This window comes from Eschrichtius robustus, chromosome 13 (genome assembly GCF_028021215.1).
Source record: "Eschrichtius robustus isolate mEscRob2 chromosome 13, mEscRob2.pri, whole genome shotgun sequence".
In the NCBI taxonomy this organism is placed as follows: Eukaryota; Metazoa; Chordata; class Mammalia; order Artiodactyla; family Eschrichtiidae; genus Eschrichtius; species Eschrichtius robustus.
Window position 1 is genome coordinate 58,326,745 of NC_090836.1, and position 21,775 is coordinate 58,348,519.

The following is a 21,775-nucleotide window of genomic DNA, read 5'->3' on the forward strand; positions in this document are numbered from 1 at the left end:
TCTCTGACTCTATTTCTTGTTTGATTATATGAGTGTGCAGTATAAACAGTATAACATGATTTTAATGCTCTTAAACCTTTGTGATAGTTATTTAAGTATTTGTAAATTTGTTACGTAGTTGATACATGAAATTGAACAACTATATGTTGTAGGTCAGCATAGGCCATTAGTACTGCTGGAAAAGCAAACCAAGGCTCATAGTTTTTATATGAAAAGAACTTTATTAATTTTTAAAAAAATTCAGTAGATTCTGATGTAGTTGCTCATGGTTTTAATCTTGTGCTTTGAAGTATTTTTCTGGAATGAAGTTCTTGGTTGCGACTGTGTAGAAGAAGTATGTTAATCAGATTATATTTAGTTGGTGAATTTGTGCCCACAAGAATGTGACTTTTAAAAAGTTGCAAGTTGTGCTCCTTTGGCAGCACATATACTAAAAAGTTGCAAGTGGTACAGTTCTTGCAGATAAGATTGTTTCCTGTTTTCTTTTGCATGTTTAGTACTTTTATATATTTTTCCATGAGTAGCCTTTCAGTTTGTCCATTTGTATCATTTGACACTCAGACTTTATTTAAGTTCAGCTCTACCATCACTGGGGCTTACAAATGTTAGTCATTTGAAATGTCAAAATTTGGATTTGATCCAAGAGTTACAAATAATATAAGCCTTTATATAAATATATCCAAATATATATTCTTAGGGGGAAAGGCATAAATAAAATACTGTGTTTATAGAGTGGTTTTAAACAGTTAGGCTTTAGAATTGCTACATGCCCAAAGTATTTCTCCAGTGAATTGCATACTGTATGAGTTCATGAATTGTGCTATAAGAAAGGTGTTTTTTTTTTTTAAAGTGACAACTAGATTTAATAAATTAATATACGTTTTGTTTAAAGATGTACACTGCACATTCTGTTTAACCCAAGGTTTTAGGGTATCCAGAAGCTTCTATTTACACGAATACAGACCTCAGACAGCAGTGATGTCAGAAGATGCAGGAAGGGCAGCAGAGCCTTGCACTGCTGCTCTCTGAATGCTGAGAACGCAAGTCAAATACGTTTAACTTAAAGACAATACTGAGAGATCACTGGGGAAAACCTCTGAAGAGAGAAGTCCACAAAAGACACATAAAGGCAAGGGGAAGGTCAAGGTAGTTGATACAACTTTATTCTTGGGATGAATGTGGAGGTGGCGGAGACGTGCTTTGTTTGCCAGATTTCCATTCATAGTTCACGAGGCGTTGACCCACAGGGTACTTGTCTTTTTTAATATGTTCATAAAGGCACTTAAACTGGCAGACCTGGAGGGACAAGATTCCCGTCAATACCACGACTATTAGTAAAAGTGGAAAAACCCGCCAGTGGACCAAGTTTTGCATTTCCGCAGTTAACACCTAGTAAAGGAATGATGCCGGATGTGATGATGTAAGGTACACATTAGGAAAGCAAGAGCACAGAGATCACTGGCGCTGCCAGTTTCCGAATGATATAGTGAAGGTCAGTGTTCCGGATGCCATCTGCCTAAACCTGCTCAATTACAGTTTTAAACCACCACTGAGGATCCATCAGTGTTATATAGCTGCAGATTCTCACATGCAGGATTCCAGGTGCCCAGTCCTGTGATGGGAAAAAAAGAGGACTTTGACCCAAGGGAACCCTCGGGGGAGCAACAATAACCAGCTCAAACAGGAGCCCCAGAAGAAGCAGGACGACTCCAGCCAGCAGCACTGCAACTATCGAAGTCTTCATTATCATGAGGGACTACCCTTTAACCTTCTGAAGATCACTCTGCATCCCTGTGGCATCCATGTCGCCAGCACCGTCACTGCCTTTATGGTTAGCCAGCAAACGTAGAAACCATAAGCAGCTGTGTAGAGCTCGTGGATTTTGGCAGTCCCCGTCCAAAATGACATTAACCGACGGCTGGCAAATACTGCTAGAGTAAGGCAGATGAGGGTGGCCATCAGTAAGGTTCTTGCACGTGAAGAAAATCAACAAAAATATCCTGAGTGGAAAAATTAAAGGCCGACGGTAAGGCTGAAAGCCAGCAGGCCCTCCCTGCTGAAGTATGGCTTGGTGGGCTGCATACACACCTTCCCCCACCACAGGAATAGCGTTATTATTTCAAACAGGCTGGTTATTGTTCACTGGTTGGTTTGCACTGTTCTCATTTTCTTCCTGGTCTTCCACCAAATAGGAATGAAGATCCAGCAAGGTTCCAGCAGTAACAGTCCCTGCTCACACAAGCTCCTTCAGCCACTGCTGCGTGTATCCCTGTTCAAGTAACACTGGTAAGATAACCTGAAGCAGAAGCAGCTCAAGGGACAGTTCACTCACTGGAGCATCACTGCAGAGCATGACGCTGTATGGAAGAAAATTAGGCAGCAGACTCTTAGTTATACGAATAGGTAGACAAAGCACCAGGAGCACAATGGAGCCAAAGAGAATCACTGACAAAATAAATCTTGGGAGATGCTTATAAATAATCAAGTGAATCATTTCTTGTACTGGATTTTTAAAAATCTGGATCATTCAGATTCCTTAGAAACCAAAATACACCAGGTTGAAGTATCTGTCTCAGCAACAGAATGAAGGAGGCAAAGCAGAAAACAGACACCATTCCTACTAGTTAATGCAGAAACATGATCTTTCAGAGTAGCATCAGACATTTCCAGGGAACAGATATCCAGTCACCAGCCACAAATGAGAGGGAACGCTTCTTTCTACCACCACTAACAAAGAGGCCTTTAACAACAATATAGCAGACTCCCAGCTAGTGACGAGACCTATGAAATTTAACAAGAGTTGCCAAGCCATGATAAATTATCAGTGTTATTGCTAAAAGTACATACCCTACTATGGTTGTGATTAGGCCTTCAAAATGAGATGCTTGGAGGTGTTCTTCAAATCCCAAATGAACAAGGGAGAAATGGCCAGTGTGGTCAGGCAAAATGCAAAGCCAAGAAAGAACAGTGTGTATAAAGACACCACCCAGATGACATGTTCTGGAAACACTAGTCATCCATCAAGTCCTAGCATTCTTCCCCATGTAAACTCTTTGTAGCTCCATCCCGTTCTAAAGCATTGCAGTTCATGTGACATCAGCTGCATTTTCCCCGCCTGTGTTCCTCCTTGTTCTCCTCCTCTTCCTCTTCCACCTGGTCATCCTGGGCATCAGGGTTTTCCGGCACCAGTGCGTTCTTGGCTGGTGGGTTAGCATGCTGGTCGGGGGCAACATTTTCAGCACCATTTCCTCCCGCTGGAGCCTCATTTTGGTGATGCCTAACAGCACTGAAGGGCAGAGCAGCAAGTAGCACGTTGACCTCAATACTACTGAAAATCCTAAGAATTACAGAAAGCTAACACAATAGTTTGAAAAAAAAAGGCGTATACTCAGTCTAGACAATTTTAAATCGTTTTAACATTTTGACAATTTTCTGTTTTGCCTCTGTACATTTTAATGTATTTTAAAATTAAAGTGATATTTGTACATATGTAGTTTTAAAAATCAAATAATTTTCAAGGCTTATAAAAATAGCAGGGCACCATCTCTTCTTATGTCCAATTCCCAGCCTTTAGGGGCAGTCAATTTCAATTCCTTCAGCTGTTCTGATGTGTCTTTATTTTTCTAAGTCAGTTCTGCTGTTTGTTGGCTTTTCATTTTAAGACAGTAGCTACTCACTTTCCCTCTAAGAAAAATGAGGATTAGTCATCTTAATCTCTGTGCCGCCTGCAAACATTTATACATATTTCCCTTTCTCTCATCTTCCTTTTATAGGATATCAGGTTTGGGGGGTAAATTCTTTATTTAGTATTTTAATTATTATGACTATGCAAATATTTTTCACAGCCTTGTCACAAAATACACTGTGATCGTATTTCCTTTCTTGTCCAACTTAATGTTTTCTCGAATAATTATCTGAGTTTGAAATTTTATGTACTTTGTGCCTATTAATTAATTTGCAATTCTCTGACAAACATAAAATATAATATGGTTGGGCACATCAGATAATCTGTCAGTTCCTTTTTCTTCTTGGAGACAGCCTTCTGCCTCCTATTTAGAATGCAGACTTTCAAATAATTCTCCTGTTTTTCAGTAATCATTTTGTCTTGCTTTCAGTGTTGACCTGTGTTCCAAAGATCAGGGTCTGTGGTATACCCTCTCCAGGGATGGGGAGAAGATTGGTTTTGGGGTGAGGCCACTTAAATGAACTTTCAACCAGTCATCTCGTTTCCAGCCGCACCCTGCATTTTTGTCTTCATCATGCGACCAATACCTGAATCTCTCCAGCATGAGTCAGCTTGCTGCTTTTTTTTTTTTTAATTGTGGTAATGTGGTAAAATACACATAACTCAAACTTTACCATTGTAACCATTTTAAAGTGTACAGTTCAGTGGCATTAAGTGTATTTACATTGTTGTGTAACCATTACCACTGTCCATCAATCTCCAGAACTTTTACATCATCCCTAACTGAAACTCTGTACTTATTAAACAGTAACTGCTTATTTATCCCGGCCCCCCTCCCACCCCCCCACCCCCGCTCAGCCCCTGGCCACCATTATTCTACTTTTCTGTGTTTATCAGCTTGATGGCTTCTTCCTTTCAGGTTTAGGTTTCAGCTTTCTTGGTCTAGTTAGTTTAGTTATCTCTTTTTTTCCTAGCTTCCAAAATATTGTGCCTTCTCTTATTTGCTGTTGTCTTTCCCCATTCTCTTATCCTTATGGATTTTATACTTCTAAAAATTCCTTTTAACTTTTTAAGGTGAGGTTTCAGGAAGGGGTCAGGGCCAGTCATGATTAACTGAAGGTCTGCTACTCCCCACCTCCATTCCTTATTATTAGTTTTAAAATTTAGGTTTTTCTAAATTAGAAATTTAAATGCAGGTATGTCAAACAAATAAAGGCAGTTTTGTAGCTATACTGGCTATAAAATTAAGCTTGATAGATAGGCCGCTTCTTATTGCTGGTTCCCATTGTGTTGACAGGGGTTTGATCACTCAGACCTATTGCGGCCCCATACTCTTCCTCCAGCAAACCTAAGATGGTTCCACTGTGCTGAGACATGTTTTGTGCTACTGCAGCAGTTTCACAGCAGTGACCCTTCTGTGGGGAGATAGACTGTTAGCTACAAATTTCTGTACAAGTCTGTTATTCAGGGTGTAGTTGAGGTATTTCCTTCTCTGTGCAGCTTCTCTGAGTGCCCTAGACAGAGTTAATAACGCCTTCTGTGCCACAGCACTTGTAAAAATTCTATTTTCTTCTAGCGAGGTTAGATCTGTCTATTTACACTAGATAATCTACCTTACGATGGTCTGTCTCCATCTTTCTTAGACCTAGTATTTCTCAAGGTTAGGAGAATACTCCCAATTTTGATACAGTTTTTGATCCATAATAAATAATTATTTACCTAATGAGTAAATAATCCACCTGGATTGGTTGAATTTCCTATTTTCTGGGATGCTTACTCTCATTGTGCCCTGTGTCACCAATGTCCACGGAAAGCTGTTCAGTGCTTTTGGCTTGATACCGCGAGTAATTTCTGTGTAGTGATTAGAAGTGTGGTTGCCAGAATACCTAGGTTCAAAAAAACAAGCAAGTTTTCTTTTTTTTTTTTTTGGCTGTACTCACGTGGCACGCGGGATCTTAGTTTCCGACCAGGGATCGAACCTGTGTCGCCTGCAGTGGAAGCGCAGAGTCTAAACCACTGGACCGCCAAGGAAGTCCCAAAACAAGCAGGTTTCTAATCTCTCTCTGTTTCAGTTTCTTTACCTATAAAATAGATTAATAATCGTAATATCATGTAATGTCGTAAAGATTAAATTAATACGTCTAAAGTCCTGGATCAGTGCCTGCTGGTACAATGTTTTGTAGTCAGTCTTTTTCATCTTTATGGGGACATTGCCTGCTATGATATCATTAGAACTTGATGGAAATAGATGATATAGAAAATCAAAGTAAAATAGCAACTCTAGTTACTATTAAAATATTTAGCTCTGAATTTTCTATATGAACATGTTCTGAAATGATTTCCATGGACAATAGCAGATTAAGGCATATGGATAATAAACTGGGAGAAATAATGTCTTCAGTGTGTTATATACCTACTAAAATACTGTATTCTTTAAATGTACTATAAAATAACCAAACACATGGAAATATATTTTAAACACATGGAAATACATTGAATGGCAATGTTAATGTTCATGTTCTTCTCTCCCTAAGAAGAGTTTTATGCAGCCCACTAATGAATTCGATATGTGGCATTAACTGTTGTCTTCTAATTTGGGAGCCTGCTCTGTTTATTTTTCTCTTCAGAGACTGTGTGCTAAGGGGAGAGAACCCTCCTCCATTCATTCAGCAGTCTTGAGAAGACTTGCTCATGTGCCTAGGCATTGTGGGTAAGGGAGAATAAGGCACAGTTGTTTTTCTTAAGGAACCATAATCTCTTCATCAATTCAGTAATATTAAAATCAGATGTTCTGGCAGAATATATTCACACTGACCAGAATTCCATTTATAATATTTTATAAATGGAATAAAAATGTGCACAGAGATTTATGTACAAGGTGTTCATTAAAATACTAATTATAAAAGCAATAAAAAAGATAGAACTTTTGGTACATCCATTATATTTTCCAGACTTTCAATTAGAAACATGCTAATACTTAAATAATTAAACTTTTACTTTAAAAAAATCTGTCCTGGTGGATTTACATGGGAGGATGGATAGAGGGTTAGGTCAGTTGAATTGCCCGATCCATTAAAAGGAGTGGTAAAGTGCTCAGGTCCGTGTTAGAGCTCCAGTACCACCACTAGTGTATGTATGACTCTGGCAAGTTGGTTGTTTAAAATTCTGTAAACCTCGGTGTTTTTCCTGTCTGTGTAGTGGGTGTAATAGTAGTTTTGAAGTTTGTCGGGAGGACTAAATGAGACAGTGTATGTAACCTTAAAAATAAAACAAATAGTTCAGTAAATATTTGTGGCTTACTGTTATTGTTTTTCCTTACACTACTTTCCTCCTTAATAGTTTTTCTCAGTAACCTTCCTCCAGTCAATCTAAACAAGGAATGGCAATATTTTGCTTGGTCTGATAATTCCCATTGCTTTGTAATAGCCATCTAGAGGTTTTTGAGGCCTTTGCTAACCTCTACAGAGCTGTCACCTGTCACTTGCGTTGGCCAGTTTTGAAGAAGGGGAAATAGCAGTACATGTGCCTTGGGTTTGCCATTTTTGCTGTAAACCTTCTTTGTCTCTTTATACACATATTTACTCCCTGTTCTCTTCTGGGTATCGTGTACTTTTTGTTCTTGCACCTTATTTTGATGGGGAGTCTGTCAGCTTCCTTTTTTTTTTTTTTTTTGTGAATGTTTTGGCTGTTAACTGTAGTTTCATAGCATAAGTTACTCTTCGTAACAGGGTAGTCATCCAAAGCTAGCCTTAGTTCTTTTTTAGCCCTGCTTCTCCTAGGCCTCTCATGAAACGTAAATATAGCTAGTTTGTTAGGCTGACTTGGACGTGCCTCATTTAAAGAAGAGTTTGATTTTTTGTGAACTTTTTCTTCTTACTCTCCTGAGTACAGAGCTCCTTCTATGTTTAATATAATGTAACCAGATACAAAGGCACTTTTCCATGAGGGATTATGGTGTCTTTTTAGAGCACGTAGATTATGACCAGAAAAATTTTTTGTTTTGTTTTGTTAAATGGCATAAATTTAAATACGTGGTGTTTAGTATAAGTTATGTTCTGACAGAATCCGGGAAATAACAGCCAATAAATTATGACTGGTGATTAATGGAATAGCCCTCAGCACTTAGGCAAAAATGATTTTACACACCTTGGGAGTTACGGATACTATGAAAAGGTTTTACTTTTCTTGATGATTTTTTCTACATTGATAAGTCCAGGGTATTTATAAATTATCGTAAGTCAGAACTTTATATTAAAAAGAGTATTAACAGTTGAGTTTTGAAATTACTTGCCTTGGATTTAGTATTTTTTGTCATTTTAAATCCAGGAATTAATACCATATGGTGTGCAATTAACTTTATTTTGAATCTATTTGAAGAACAAGCTGAAGGTGTTTTAATGACATCACTCAGCTAAATCAGAAGATAGGTTCCTTGGGTAAGTTGCTTAACTCTCAAGGTCTCAACAGCTTCTGTCCTGTAACATAGCTCTAACGTATTATTGTCATGAGCCCTAAAATTTTGTGGCCTTTTTAATTTTCTTTCACAAATCTCTGTCGAAATTCAGTTTTTTTTCTACTGAGTTTTTAATATGATAGCTATAGATTAGATGTCAATATACATTTCTAAATGCTTGATTCTTTTTTTTTAATTTTAATCTGAAAAGACTATCACTTTTTAAAGATTGCTCTTTTGTTTAGATTGCTCTTTTATTCATTAAAACATTCAACTCTATATGGTAACTGGCTCCTGGGGTTAAAAAAATACATATTTAACCCCCCATTTTCACACTCCCCACAAACCTCATATTTCATTTATATTGACAAGTAATAAAATTAACAGATTTGAGCTTTAACATTCTAAACAGTGGAAAAAGCATTGCTGAACTATAAAATGGCCATGCAGAGAAATCTGGGAGAGGGAGAGGAGTGTATTTTACATACTGAAAAATCAGCCTGTGGCAATCAGGCACTGACTTGCTCTGCACTGTTTTAACAGAGAATTGAATGGTTTTGTTATACAAATATTCTACTGAGTTATTTGCTAAAACAAAATAGGAATGTTTAAGGCCTTTTGATAATAATTTAAAATTTTTTGACCTTAAAATAACCCTTAAGGGGAGGAGGGACTCCTTGGTTATAGAACCCCAAGTGAAAAGCTCCTGCTGGGAAGAAGGTGCTTGGGAATACAGCGAGGTTGATTTCAGGCATGTTGGGATAATTTCTCTTACCTTAATGATACTTACTCCTTGCACATACGTATTTTCCTGTGTCATCACTTCTCCTTGTCTGTGTTCCTTTGAAATAAATCTAAAATTGATTAGACATTTCTCATATTCTAAATTAAGAAAATTATTATCCAAAATTTATAGAAATAAGGTTTCCAAAACCTTACAGGGTAAATCCGTTGGTTGAAAGTGAACATTACTTTTGTATTTCTTTGGAGAGATTAAAAACAGAATCTTTGAGGCAGCGCGCCGACTGTTCGGGCAGCCGAGGACGACGCCGGGGCCGGGAGCCGAGGCGCAGGCCAGCCCCGAGCGCACCCAGCTTCTGCGGATCAGGAGTTGGAACGGAGCACCTTCCCTTCCTCCCAGCCCGGCCTCCTTCTGCAGAACGGAGCTCAATAGAACTTCGTTGTTTTGCCGTTTACTCTGGGGGGAGAGAAGCAGATGATGAGGAGAAAATAATGAATGTCAAAGGAAAAGTGATTCTGTCAATGCTGGTTGTCTCAACTGTAATTGTTGTGTTTTGGGAATATATCAACAGCCCAGAAGCCTCTTTGTTCTGGATAAACCAGTCAAAAAACCCAGAAGTTGGTGACAGCAGCATTCAGAAGGGCTGGTGGTTTCCGAGCTGGTTTAACAATGGGACCCACAGTTACCACGAAGAAGAAGAAGACATAGACAAAGCAAAGGAGCAAAGAAAGGAGGACGAAGAAGAGCTTCAGCTATCGGACTGGTTTAATCCACATAAACGCCCAGAGGTTGTGACCATGACAGGATGGAAGGCGCCGGTGGTGTGGGAAGGCACCTACAACAGAGCTATCCTAGAAAATTATTATGCCAAACAGAAAATTACCGTGGGCTTGACGGTTTTTGCTGTCGGAAGATACATTGAGCATTACTTGGAGGAGTTCTTAACATCTGCTAATAAGTACTTCATGGTTGGCCACAGAGTCATATTTTACATCATGGTGGATGATATATCCAGGATGCCTTTGATAGAGCTGGGTCCTCTGCGTTCCTTCAAAGTGTTTGAGATCAGGCCTGAGAAGAGGTGGCAGGACATCAGCATGATGCGCATGAAGACCATCGGGGAGCACATTGTAGCCCACATCCAGCATGAGGTCGACTTCCTCTTCTGCATGGACGTGGACCAGGTCTTCCAAGACACCTTTGGGCTGGAGACCCTGGGCCAGTCGGTGGCTCAGCTACAGGCCTGGTGGTACAAGACAGATCCTGACGAGTTCACCTACGAGAGGCGGAAAGAGTCCGCAGCATACATTCCGTTTGGCCAGGGGGATTTTTATTACCATGCGGCCATTTTGGGGGGAACACCCACTCAGGTCCTAAACATCACCCAGGAGTGCTTCAAGGGAATCCTCCAGGACAAGAAAAATGACATAGAAGCCGAGTGGCATGATGAAAGCCATCTAAACAAGTATTTCCTTCTCAACAAACCCACTAAAATCTTATCCCCAGAATACTGCTGGGATTATCATATAGGCCTGCCTTCAGATATTAAGCTTGTCAAGATATCTTGGCAGGCAAAAGAATATAATTTGGTTAGAAATAACGTCTGACTTTAAATTGTGCTGGTAGGTTTCTGAATTTGAGAGAGTATTATTCTGGCTACTTCAGAAAAGTAACACTTAATTTTAACTTAAAAAAAAATACTAACAAAACACCACCACAGCAAGTACATATTATTCCTCCTTGCAACTTCAAGCCTTGTAGTATGGGAGAATGAACCTATGGTAATCAGATGTAAATTCCTAGTGATTTCTTATCTATTCTGGGTTGGGGGGATACACTATCAGCTAAACCAAAAAAAAAAAAAAAAAGAAAATTGTCATGGGCAAAGAAAAAGCCAGAAACACTCTACATGCGTCAGTTGACCTACCATAGAAAAGTATGCATAGGGAAGTGTTTGGCAACAAGATACAATTGTGAGCGGTTGTCCTCTTGATTTCAGTGTCTTCCTGTCTCTGCTGAGTCTAAAGCAACAGAGTTGCCTTGCAAACAGGAGAACTCTTAGTAGGACACAGTTAACCTTGGCAACCCTCAAGTGGTTTCAACAGCAGAGTACTTCAGGCCATTTGTAGTCCACGTCCTTTTCTTATCAGGACGTTGTTTGGCTTCCATGCAAAGACTGGTCAAGACTCCCAGTGGATATCACAGTGACGAATGTTGGGAGTCACAGGGAATCTGGTGAGCCAATGGGTGCTCAGCATGAAATGAAAACAAAGCCTCAAAGTAAGTTTGCCATGAAATAGCAAAGAGAGAGTAGAAAGACAGGGGACTGATCACTGTGGGGGCAGTGCCACCTCTGAGGGGAACAGGGCATGGGGTTGGCACATAAATACAGCAGCATGGATCCAGGCGCTGAATGGGAGGCAATGTGGGTGGTCTCCAGTCTCCTCAACCGTTATGACACCAAGAGAAGTGTTGTCTTAGAAGATGCTTCTTGTTTTGGCCAAGTCATATTCGGTCCACCATGCTCTGGAACTTGAGTCTTCAAATCCTTGGCCAGAGGAAGTGGGTGGTGTCAGAGCAGACAAAAGACCTGCAGGGGATTGAAGAGGCTTGCAAGGGGTTACATTTCCCAGACCTGGCCTTCATGACAGTCAGTCATCAGCAAATCCTGCCACCACCTGCTCTAACCCTCAGCCCATCACGCCCCAACTTGGAGGGCTGACATCAAGGAACCTCTTGTTTTCCCCTGCCCCATCTGCACTACTGAAGTGTAACAACCAGATGTGTATAATAAAACAGTTCATTGATTTTATATCAAAAGTAGAGGGGATGGCAATGGGAGACCCAGTCTTCGTGACTGAACAGCTTAACATTCAATTCCTTTCTCTAAGAGAAGCTATGAAATCTTACATATTATTTAAAGTTAAGCAATTCAATGTAAAGGAAGTTAGGAGGCAACATTTACATATGCAGGCACGTTTATATTTTGCTTGTGTTCCAGTTTAGGTCACTGGTTTCCGTTTTCAAGCAATTTACTTGAAGAGCCATTGCACTGGCTTGATGTTCAGCACCATGGGCTTCTTTGATAAAATCAAACCTCCATTTTCGCTGCTGTTTCACTGTGCCTCCTAGTCTTCAATTCTTGCCAAGAATTTTCACAACCCAGCAAAACAAAACAAAACCAACAAAAATCCTGAAGAAGTGCCCTTGTAAAAGAAAAAGGAGATTGCAGGTCAGTTTGGACTCTTGCTTCTCTATAACTCAAGTTTTCTGGGATCCATTCTGGAGTAGGGAGAGTTCATGGTTTAATTCCCAAAGCAAAGAAATGATCTATCCTCAAAGATTAAAGGACTGATGTTTCCTTTTGAAGGAATCTTGATTTTTTTTTAATTCACTTAAAATTCCAAATGGACAAACTCAAGATGTTATTAATAGTTCGGTATTAAAAAAAATAAATAAAATTCCTGATTTACAATTGAATAAATTATTTTCTCAGTAAAAAAAAAAAAAAAAAAAAAAGAATCTTTTTCCCCTGTGGGGGTGGGGTAGGTGAGAATGGATGTTCCCCCTGCCTGATTATTTCCGTCACAATTCTTGGTGGCAGTAAAAACCAGTAAAAGCATATCATGTATTTTAAAAGGATATTGGATAGAGCTCAGTGGCTCATCAAATTGTTTTGAGAGTTAGAGAACCAGATTCAGGGCTGAGCAGCCAGAAACAGTGCCCGAAATCACATTGCACAACGATTCCCATGAGGTTGCCAGTGCCATCTAGAGACAGACTGACAGACGCCACAGCCTGTCCCAGTGACACAGCTAGCACTGGCTGACTCTAAGTGCTGCCACCTCTGCCCCAGACTTGACCTTCCTGCAGTTGCTCCACCGTTAGTGTGAGAGAGAGTTCTTTCTGGTCTCTTCTTGTCCTGCTTGTTAGTTGCCCATTTCTACTCTGGGCTGGGCATGTGTGTTTGGCATAGCCCGTGTCCTGGCCGTGTAGGACATGTGGAAAAGTGTCTCACCTTCTGAAATCATGAGATGGTGTGAAGTTCTTAAATTTAAGATGTGGAAAACTCTTTGATCTTCTGAAAACATAAGGTGGGGAAGTTCCCAGACTTAAGAAGGGAAGTTCAGATGCTAGGCAGACAAAAAGAGTGATAAACGTTGACTGCATGTTTTAGATGTAATGTGTGCTGAGCCCTCACTATGTGCTAGGTACCATGCAAACTGTCTTACAGGTGTTATCACAGGCCATTCTCAAAACATTAGAAATGAGGTAATAGGCTGAGAGAGTAAGTAACCTGCCCAAGATCATACAGTTAGTCAATGTCGAGCTAGGACACGAACTCAAAGCTGATTCCAAAGCCTGTGCTCATAACTGTTGTATTAAACTAACTCTTTTAATACCCCCTCTCCCCATATATTTAGCTCAAAATCCTGTAAATAAATCTGTTAGATTAACTCTACTAAGTTTATTAAAGTCATATATATGGTATATCTATGTATTTAGACATTTTAAAGGAAATGAAAATTTGTGGCTTTAATTTTATCTATTTTCAACTAATTGAATGATTTTTTTTCTTTTTTTCATTTTGTGGCTATTTTTCTAATTCACTTTGCCACAGGCTACAATCTGATAAAATGCTTGCTTTCTGAATATCAGTGCTTAGAAGCCAGTTATTGAGTGTAATAGAGGTCAGCAAGAAGGAGAGGGGACATAGAGTGACCAAAATAGAGGCAGGGAGGAAGAAACATCACACACATATACACACACACAGCCCTGCGAGAGGGAGAGACAGAGACAAATATATATGGAAGGAATGGGGGGACACATGCATGTTATTCTACAAGCAGCATCCTTTATAGCCTTTTTTATTTGCATTGGTAGGTTGAAAAACGATGAAACTCCTCCTCTGCTTTAGGAAAGTCATTAAGGCCTTTTTTTTTTTTAAGTTAGAATCAGTGCTTTCTTAATAAGTTTTAAGCCTTTATACCAGTTTGCATTTTAAATTGACTTATGTACTTCTATTTTAAAGCTAAAAAAAAGTGATATCTAGGAGTGAAACAGGAGCTGTTATTTAACTTGGGACATATCCAACTTGGTTTGGGGGGAAAATCATAAAGGCAAACTCTCGTAGTTACCATGATGTCACCCAAGCTAGAGTATTTCTTCATGAACCACAGCTCTTGTTAATTATTCCTTTAGTACGAGTCTGTCTGTTCTGCAGATTTTTCTTTGCTACCAAATCAGCACTTTATAATAATGTTATTTTGTTCACTTATACCTTTGGGACTAAATGGGAGGCTGTAATTTTTGTGAAATTGAGTAGATCAAATGCCCTTCCACACACATACTGTTGTAAACAGTCTAAATGTGAGTTGGGTGATAGAGAAATACTTAATGTAAGGTAAATGTCCATGAAGTTGAAAGTGATTTTTATTCTCTTTAAGTATTACATTTTTAATATTAAATATACTATGCTTTTTGTCCTTATCCTAATCTGATCTTTCCTAGAATATAAATTTAGATTTGAGAACTCTTATTTCTCTGTGAATTTTTTTGTTTTTGGTCCAGTGCAGGCTGTATACAATGGGTTTTTGTATAAATGCAGTTGATGTTATATATATACTCTGCTATTCCACTACTTAACTTTGAGATTTATTCCTCTTTTATGAACTGGTTTAGTGGACCAGCAATCCTCAAATGGGCAGTAGCCCTTTTATTAAGCTACCAGGTTGAAAACAGGATATTGGCATATACACAGTTTCTTATCTTTATGAACATTAGCTAATGGTGCATTTAATTAGTCATCTAAGTAAGAAATGCCATACTGGGCCAGAGCAGTGATCCATCCGGTACAGACTGTCCTAAAAAGCTGCACCAAGGAATCAGGTTACTTACTGGAATTCTGTCATCACTAAAGGATACATAGACCATTTCTAATTTCCCTTAATTTATATACTGTACTCAGAATTCATGCATTCATTTAAACTCTTCAACATTGCGATCTGTTCTGATTACATATGCTATGTATGTATTAAGCTAAAACACCTATTTTAGATCTGTTGGAATTGGTAATTCTAGGGTAAAATACCATTTATAATATGAACTTCAGTTCTTTCCTTGCTCATATGCTTCTTCAAGTTTCTTCACCTATAAAATATAAAATGATTTCAGTTTTTTTCCCCCAGTCTCAAAAATCTGTTCTGTTATTTCTAATATGGCCAATTTATGAGGTTTTCTTTCTCACCCTCCTTCTTACCATTTTTTCTTTCTACATGCAATTTAAATATAGAATATTAGGCAAATTCTTTATGTATAATGAAGGAGGACCAAGTTATAGGGGGCCACTGAATTCCTTTGAATTATCTGATGGCCGTAACTGAAAGTTTTGTGGATTTTAGGAGAAACAATATTTCATAGCTGTAGTTCAGAGAAAACAGGTATAGCTTATATTGATTGCTTTGTGATATGGATTTATTGAAGATTCTTTCATGAGACATGAATTCTACTTTTCATTTTGCTGGAAACTGATTTCCAGTTTGAAGGCGTTGGTCATTCTTTCTTTCATTGTTCTTTGTGCAGTGCTTACCATGAGAAATTAGAGTTTGAGTGTGGTGAAAAATTGTATCTGTTACATTGCTGAAAAATATTTAGAGTCTACCAGAACTACTAAAGAATGAAGATAGTATTTTCCTCCTAGCAGGGAAAAGAGGAATTTAGAAAAAAAATTGTAACTCTTCTAGGTTGACTTCTATTTTTGAAGTTATTGGTTATCCCCTAGAAAATAAAAGGGCTGAAGTGAGCTTTATAAAAGTTGTTTCCACTTTTGAGGAAGTTAATGCAGTTGGGTAACAGTTTGTGGGGCACATACATATCACAGCATCTTCAAGAAGAGACTATCAAATACTGAAGTCTTTTGGTATTCAAGTAACTCAACCCCCTGGAATAGAGTCAAAGTAAATCTGCTTTAATACCAAGTTCCTCTCCATAGTGAATATTTTATTGTGTGTGGTATTAAAATTCATGAAAAACAGTAAAACAGTAAAGCCACAGGCTCTGTGATATTTATTTGTATGTATCTCTTCATTACGTATAATGTTGAACACATAGAAGAAAACTAACCCAGGAGATATTTACCTTAATGTTCTACATAGACTCATATGTTAAGAGGTCTTTTTTTTTTTTTTTTTTTTTTAAGCTGAGAAATATATTTTATTGTCATGGCCAGAATGTGAGTAGCATGTTTGTATATAAAACAAAAGTTTAAAAGAGTAACAGTTATTCATATTGTGTGCAAGAGGAAGGAAGGGAAGGAGAGAGAGAAAGAGACTAACTATAGGGAGAGGAGGTGTGTATGATAACGTTTCAAGAAACAATACATACTCCATATGCTGTGTACTTCCAGTTTGTTAAAATGCAAAACAAAACAGCAAACACCATAGGTGAAGGTTGTATTATTTATAATTGGTATCCTGGAAGAGTGTGTTCTTACCTTCCCTCCTCTTTCCTTCATCATTCTTAACCATTAGTGCAATGATTTGAGATTGTGAGGGAGGTTTTTTTTGTGTGTTAATTTATGCTGAAAATTCCCAGGACACAATCAAGTATTTAGAAGACTAGCATAATGTATATAGGTCTTTGGGGAACTTTTAATCATGAATCTGTTGAGTCTCTGCTCTGTGTAAAGCAGTAAATTATTTAAATGGCGTGTCTTTTAGTCAACAGGGATAATTTGTTCCAAGGAGTCTTCACTTTCTCCAAATAACTGAGGACATTAGTATAGTCAGGCCACAGTTCCTGGGTAATGTGTCTTTTTAAAAAAAAAAAATTTATTTAGGCTGTGCCGGGTCTTAGTTGTGGCACGCGGGATCTTCATTGCGGCATGGGGGATCTTTATTTGCGGCATGTGGGATCTTTAGTTGCAGCATATGGACACTTAGTTGTCGCGTGCATGTGGGATCCAGTTCCCCGACCAGGGATCGAACCCGGGCCCCCTGCATTGGGAGCACGGAGTCTTACCCACTGGACCACCAGGGAAGTCCCAGGGTAATGCGTCTTGATAGTTAAGTAATCACCTTGATTTTTTATTTTAGAATAGGTATGTTACTTTCATTGTATGATAAGCAGTGGGTGCATCTAGTAACAAATTAAATGTACAGTTTAGAAAGAAAATATTCCTACAAAATATTTTCTGATTAATGACATGTTAAAAAATCAGATTCTGTTGAGTATAAAGAACTGAAGCCAATAAGTGTTATCTCATAGTGTCAGGAACTAAGGTGTTCCACATGAGAGAATTTTCCGGAAAAGGAAAATTAGGAATTATAACTAATAATTTTATTGTAAATTTTAAGAAGTTAATGAAAAACTTTAATGTATGTATGTGTATGTGTATATCTGTACATCAGGAGAGAAAGAGAGAGAAGTATTTTAGACATCCAGAAAACTACAGAAACTATTTTGGTAAATATCTGTGTTACCCATTGTATTAAATCTTAACATTTCTTCCCTGACTTCTCAGCGCATATGGAATAGCCATCAGTCACTTAGAGTTGATTCAGGTTAATCATTATGAATGAATACTAATTAGTGAGCTATGCTGTGCCTCACTTACTCTTACTCAGTTCCCTTAGAGCTAAATGTAGCATATTCTTCTGATTCATCCCTAATGCTACATGTTTGTTACTAATGTACAACAGTGAACCTTCCTCTTTTGTCCTCTTATTTAAAACAACTGTGGAAGAATGGAACAGATTTCTCAAATGAGCAGCCTGGATTTACATGTTACTCCTATGGGGCAAATGTGGTATTTGTGACTAATAGTTTTATTCCAGTTTACTGCAGATTATAACAGTGAAAAAGAAAGACTGAGATGCTGCATTTTGGAGCTGTCTCTTTCTGGTTTGGACAAGTTATTTAACCACTCTGTTTTGTTAATACCTTTCCCACAGGGAAGCTCTGAGAATTAAGCAAGCTAATGTAAATTTCTGGCACACAGAAGTTGCTCAGTAAAAGGTTGCTTTAATATCACTAGCCTTTTTTCAAGTGGTTGAACTTGCTGAAAGTCTGATTTCCAGATGAGTGGGGGCATTTCTGCACAACAATATTCAAGAGTTCTCTTCACGTCCCTCCCCAGAAAAGCAGATTTTAACATTAGATTCATCATCCAACTCTTAGAACCCCAGCTGATTGTTTTCATAATACTTTTGGTTTATTTTTGTACGTAAGGTCTGATAGGCACATAACAAATGCTTTGTGAGCCTTAAACTAAGTGAAAATAGATTGTTCAGATGAAAGGTATGTGGATAAGTCAGTTTTGGGGCAATTCTAGAGAACTCTTGCCAGAACTGGTATCTTTGTTTTGGTCTTCAGAGACTATTAAATATGATCACTGAGTCATACTTGCTGTTTTCTCTGTCCCCTGGCTATTTCTCTTAAGACCCTGAAGCTTGGCCGCCACACGCAAGATGTTTAAAAGGCAGCCTAGGCCTTAGCCCAGGAGGAGTTTGTTTATTTAAAGAAAAATAATTAAGTTCAAACATCCCTACCATGTCATAGCTAGTCTAGTCATGTTAGAGTTAGTGAGTTCTTTTGATTCTTTCTGGTGGTCATGGTGCCTAAAGGTAACAGATAAATGTGAAAGTAGTTAAACTTTTCCTGAGATTACTTGGAATTTTATAATGTAATCTCAAACAAATCCCTAAAGGAGTGGGAGGAAAGGGAATGCCATTTATTTTGCTAGTTGTTTTTTAATGGGACTCATATAATTCAAATCTTTCACCACTTCTTTCTAGGGTTATGATACAGATGATTTAAAAACAAAACAAAAACTGAAAAAAAAAAAAGCCACGCACACTATGGTAGCTATATCTTCATTAATTCTTTGAAGTTTGGACCATAAGAATCTTTTCAAAGGGATAGTATAACTTCATAGATGTTTAGATACAAAGATACAAAAATTGATTACATTTGTGTTTCAAATGATTATCATCTCCAAAATTTATGACTGACTTCTCCTTACATATTCTCTGCCAGATGAGGAAATCCGAGGCAGATATTTTGGGCTTGCCTGGGGTACCAGGGTGTATCTCTTTAATTAGATAACTTTTAAAAACCAAGTCCTAAAGGAAGCGAAGGAGGAATTAGCACAAGTCCTGAGGCACTGAAGTGAGAACATGCTTGATGTGTTTAAGGAAAGAGGCCAATGTGCCTAAAATGGAGTGAACAAGAGGGAGAGTGGTAGGAGATAAGGTTAGAGAGTTGGGGAAGGGAAAATCAGATCGTGGTCCTTATGGTCTTTGTAAGGATTTGGGCTTTGAAAGTGGTGAGATGGTCTCAATTAGAGGGTTTGAGCAGAAGAATGACATGATCTGATTTTCTTTTGAAAAGGACTAATCTGACTGATTTGTTGAGGTGAGCAAGGGAAGAAGCTAGGAGATGAGATGGAGAACTATTACAGTAATGCAGATGAGAAATAAGGTGGCTTGGACCATCATAAGAGTGGAGGTGGTAAAAGTGGTCATATTATGGATATCTTTTGAAGTTGGAGCTCCCAGGATAAATACCTAATGAATAGTGATGAATACTTCTGCACATAAAGTCTGGTTGATCCCTTTTTAATGATGTTAAGGTTAATCACTGGGTTCCGGTTTTATAGCCTGATTTATCCATTATAAAGTTTCCCATCAACCTTTTATCTAATGGTTTTAGCAACCATTCATCAATTTTTAGATTTATTATTTCATTAACTGTTACAAAATGGGTATTCTCTAATTCTGTCATTCCTTCTACGTTTATTTTTTGGAATCCTATAAAGGAGGGCTTTCACTTACTGACTGCCTGGTTACTCTGGGGTGCCTTTCATATAACAAAGGCAGGATACATACTTGATTCTTTTCCATTATCAATTTTCAGGATAATTAGTTCTTGCTCTAGTGACTACCAAAGACGATGGATTTTTTAAAAAATACATTTAATGTTTCAGTCAATGGTAGTCGTTATCATTTTGATGATGTTCAAAATGTCATTATCGTTTGATGTTCATTTGACTTTAAAACATGTCTTCAAGTACAAACTATGCAACAAGATATATTCTGAGGAGTCTAACTTCCATGCCTGTCCTTTCCAACTTGCTTTCTCTTTTCTCTGTAGACAACCATTTAAAAATGATTTTGGTTTATTCTTCAACCGCTTGTTGAAGAAAAGCAGTTCTGTAATAATATTTGTATTCCCCCCAATTTTTTTTTTACTAAAAGAGCAGCATTTTGTGGGATATTAATTCAGTTACAGGATGGGAAGTAGGGGGTACTACTGGGTTCCTTGAGGGTTATTCTTGAGATCAGTCAACTTTTCACTCCTTATAAAAGATTTTTTCTTATATTCCTAGCTGTCACCTCAAAGAACATACATGTTTGCAAAAGAAAAAGGCCCTCACCCACACTATTTGGCAATATTTAGGAAGATCACACGTCCAGCAGTTCCCCTTCTAGGAGTCTTTCCCAGAGGTTGCACTAATAAAATTACAAAGTGATAGATGCCTTTATTCTGTTCCTTGAAGTTCGGGGACCATGTCTTGATTGTCTTTTAATTATGGGCTTTGTTTGTTGGCGAAAAGAAACAATACTGATGATGTAGTTGGCATTAACATTAATGGTGTATGTGTGGAAGAAATGGCATTTTGAGACTGCTGTTTTGACATACTGTCAGGTTAAATATTTCATCAGTTAACATTAAATCATTCATAAAGTTATTCATTCTTTCGATGAATATTTACTGAGCACTTATGGCATGGCAGTCGTTGTCTTAGGTGCTCGAGAGATACCAGCAAATAAGACAGAAAAAAAATCTCCTTTGGAGCTTAGATTTCTGTAGATGTGAGGGAGAAACAGAAAAGCATAATAAATAAGCAATTAACTTACTGTTTTCAAATGTGCAATTTTAGGGAATTCCCTGTCAGTCCAGTGGTTAGGACTCGGCGCTTTCACTGCCTGGGCCTGGGTTCCATCCCTGGTTGGGGGACTAAGATCCCGAAAGCTGCACGGTGCAGCCGAAAAAACAAAAAGCCAAATGTGCAATTTTAGGGTTCCTTTTCTACGTCTTCCTTTCCTCTTTTTCCGGTCTGTAAGTGGCATCCTTAGGAATTGCAGGAGTCTGATGGTGAAAGGGATTGAGGACTGAAGCGGTTGTAGATTTTTATACTGAGTATGTGTAGCATAACTGTATAATTCTGGTCCCTCCCACCTCATTCTCAGCCCAGTTAATGTTTTTTATTAGAAGATTGCTTAAGAACTGTTTTGATAGTTCCCTCTAGTCACTAATATTTAGATAATTGTCCTTAAAGATTTTATATTTTTGTTATAATATGTTCTTAATTACATCTTTATTTCAGAAATGACCATTAAGAAGTAGATGCCCAGATGCCAAAGTAATGAAACAGTCAATTTGTCATAAAGTAAGATGCAGCTGTGGCTTTTCAACCAGATTAGTAAGTGTGGCTAAATTTTTTTTTTTTAACTTTATACTTACTTTATCTACTTTGAAAAACATTTAATAAAAAATATAGTGGACTTTTAAAAAAGTGTCAACTTGTATTTCTGTTTTTCCTTTGAGTTGTGGAACAAATTCTAGCATATATCTCTAGAAAATGTATGTCTTTGCTTTACTTTTTTAAGAACTGTAAAGTTAATATTATAAAATTTTAGTCTTGAGGAAATATATGAAAAAGAGTCACTATAATAATGCTCTCCAAATACAGCCACTCTTATAATTTTTGGATATTTGTTTTCCCTTCTGGTCTTTGTTCTACACATTTAAAAAAAAAACAAATTATGATTAGAGTGTTGTAAAGAGTATGCTTCTTGTATGTCTTTTAAAATTAAATTTGTTAAGATGTCTC

The 21,775-nt window shown here is 37.9% G+C and overlaps 3 protein-coding genes and 1 pseudogene across 7 annotated transcripts in view; 3 read left to right on the forward strand and 1 right to left on the reverse strand.

Annotated features, from left to right (window-relative positions):
• The window catches only part of FRS2 (fibroblast growth factor receptor substrate 2), a 121,437-nt gene that overhangs the window by 28,770 nt on the left and 70,892 nt on the right, over nucleotides 1–21,775 (forward strand). For 2 of the 5 annotated variants that reach the window (XM_068560342.1, XM_068560339.1), the window contains 3 exons: nucleotides 2,193–2,286; nucleotides 5,645–5,733; nucleotides 21,269–21,364. The gene's annotated coding sequence lies outside the window, so the exon portion shown is untranslated. The remainder of the gene's footprint in view (nucleotides 1–2,192; nucleotides 2,287–5,644; nucleotides 5,734–21,268; nucleotides 21,365–21,775) is intronic. The other 3 variants (XM_068560341.1, XM_068560343.1, XM_068560338.1) reach the window with 3 other exon arrangements.
• LOC137775830 (E3 ubiquitin-protein ligase MARCHF6 pseudogene) lies at nucleotides 1,162–5,061 on the reverse strand (annotated as a pseudogene).
• GGTA1 (glycoprotein alpha-galactosyltransferase 1 (inactive)) lies at nucleotides 9,210–9,910 on the forward strand. Its single transcript, XM_068560510.1, is given in 2 exon segments — nucleotides 9,210–9,598; nucleotides 9,600–9,910. Coding segments are annotated over 2 exon segments (303 nt in total). The 5' UTR covers nucleotides 9,210–9,371; the 3' UTR covers nucleotides 9,676–9,910.
• On the forward strand, nucleotides 9,678–10,487 carry LOC137775831 (N-acetyllactosaminide alpha-1,3-galactosyltransferase). The gene has a single exon (XM_068561962.1). It carries the CDS (start codon nucleotides 9,678–9,680, stop codon nucleotides 10,485–10,487), a length of 810 nt encoding a protein of 269 aa, XP_068418063.1.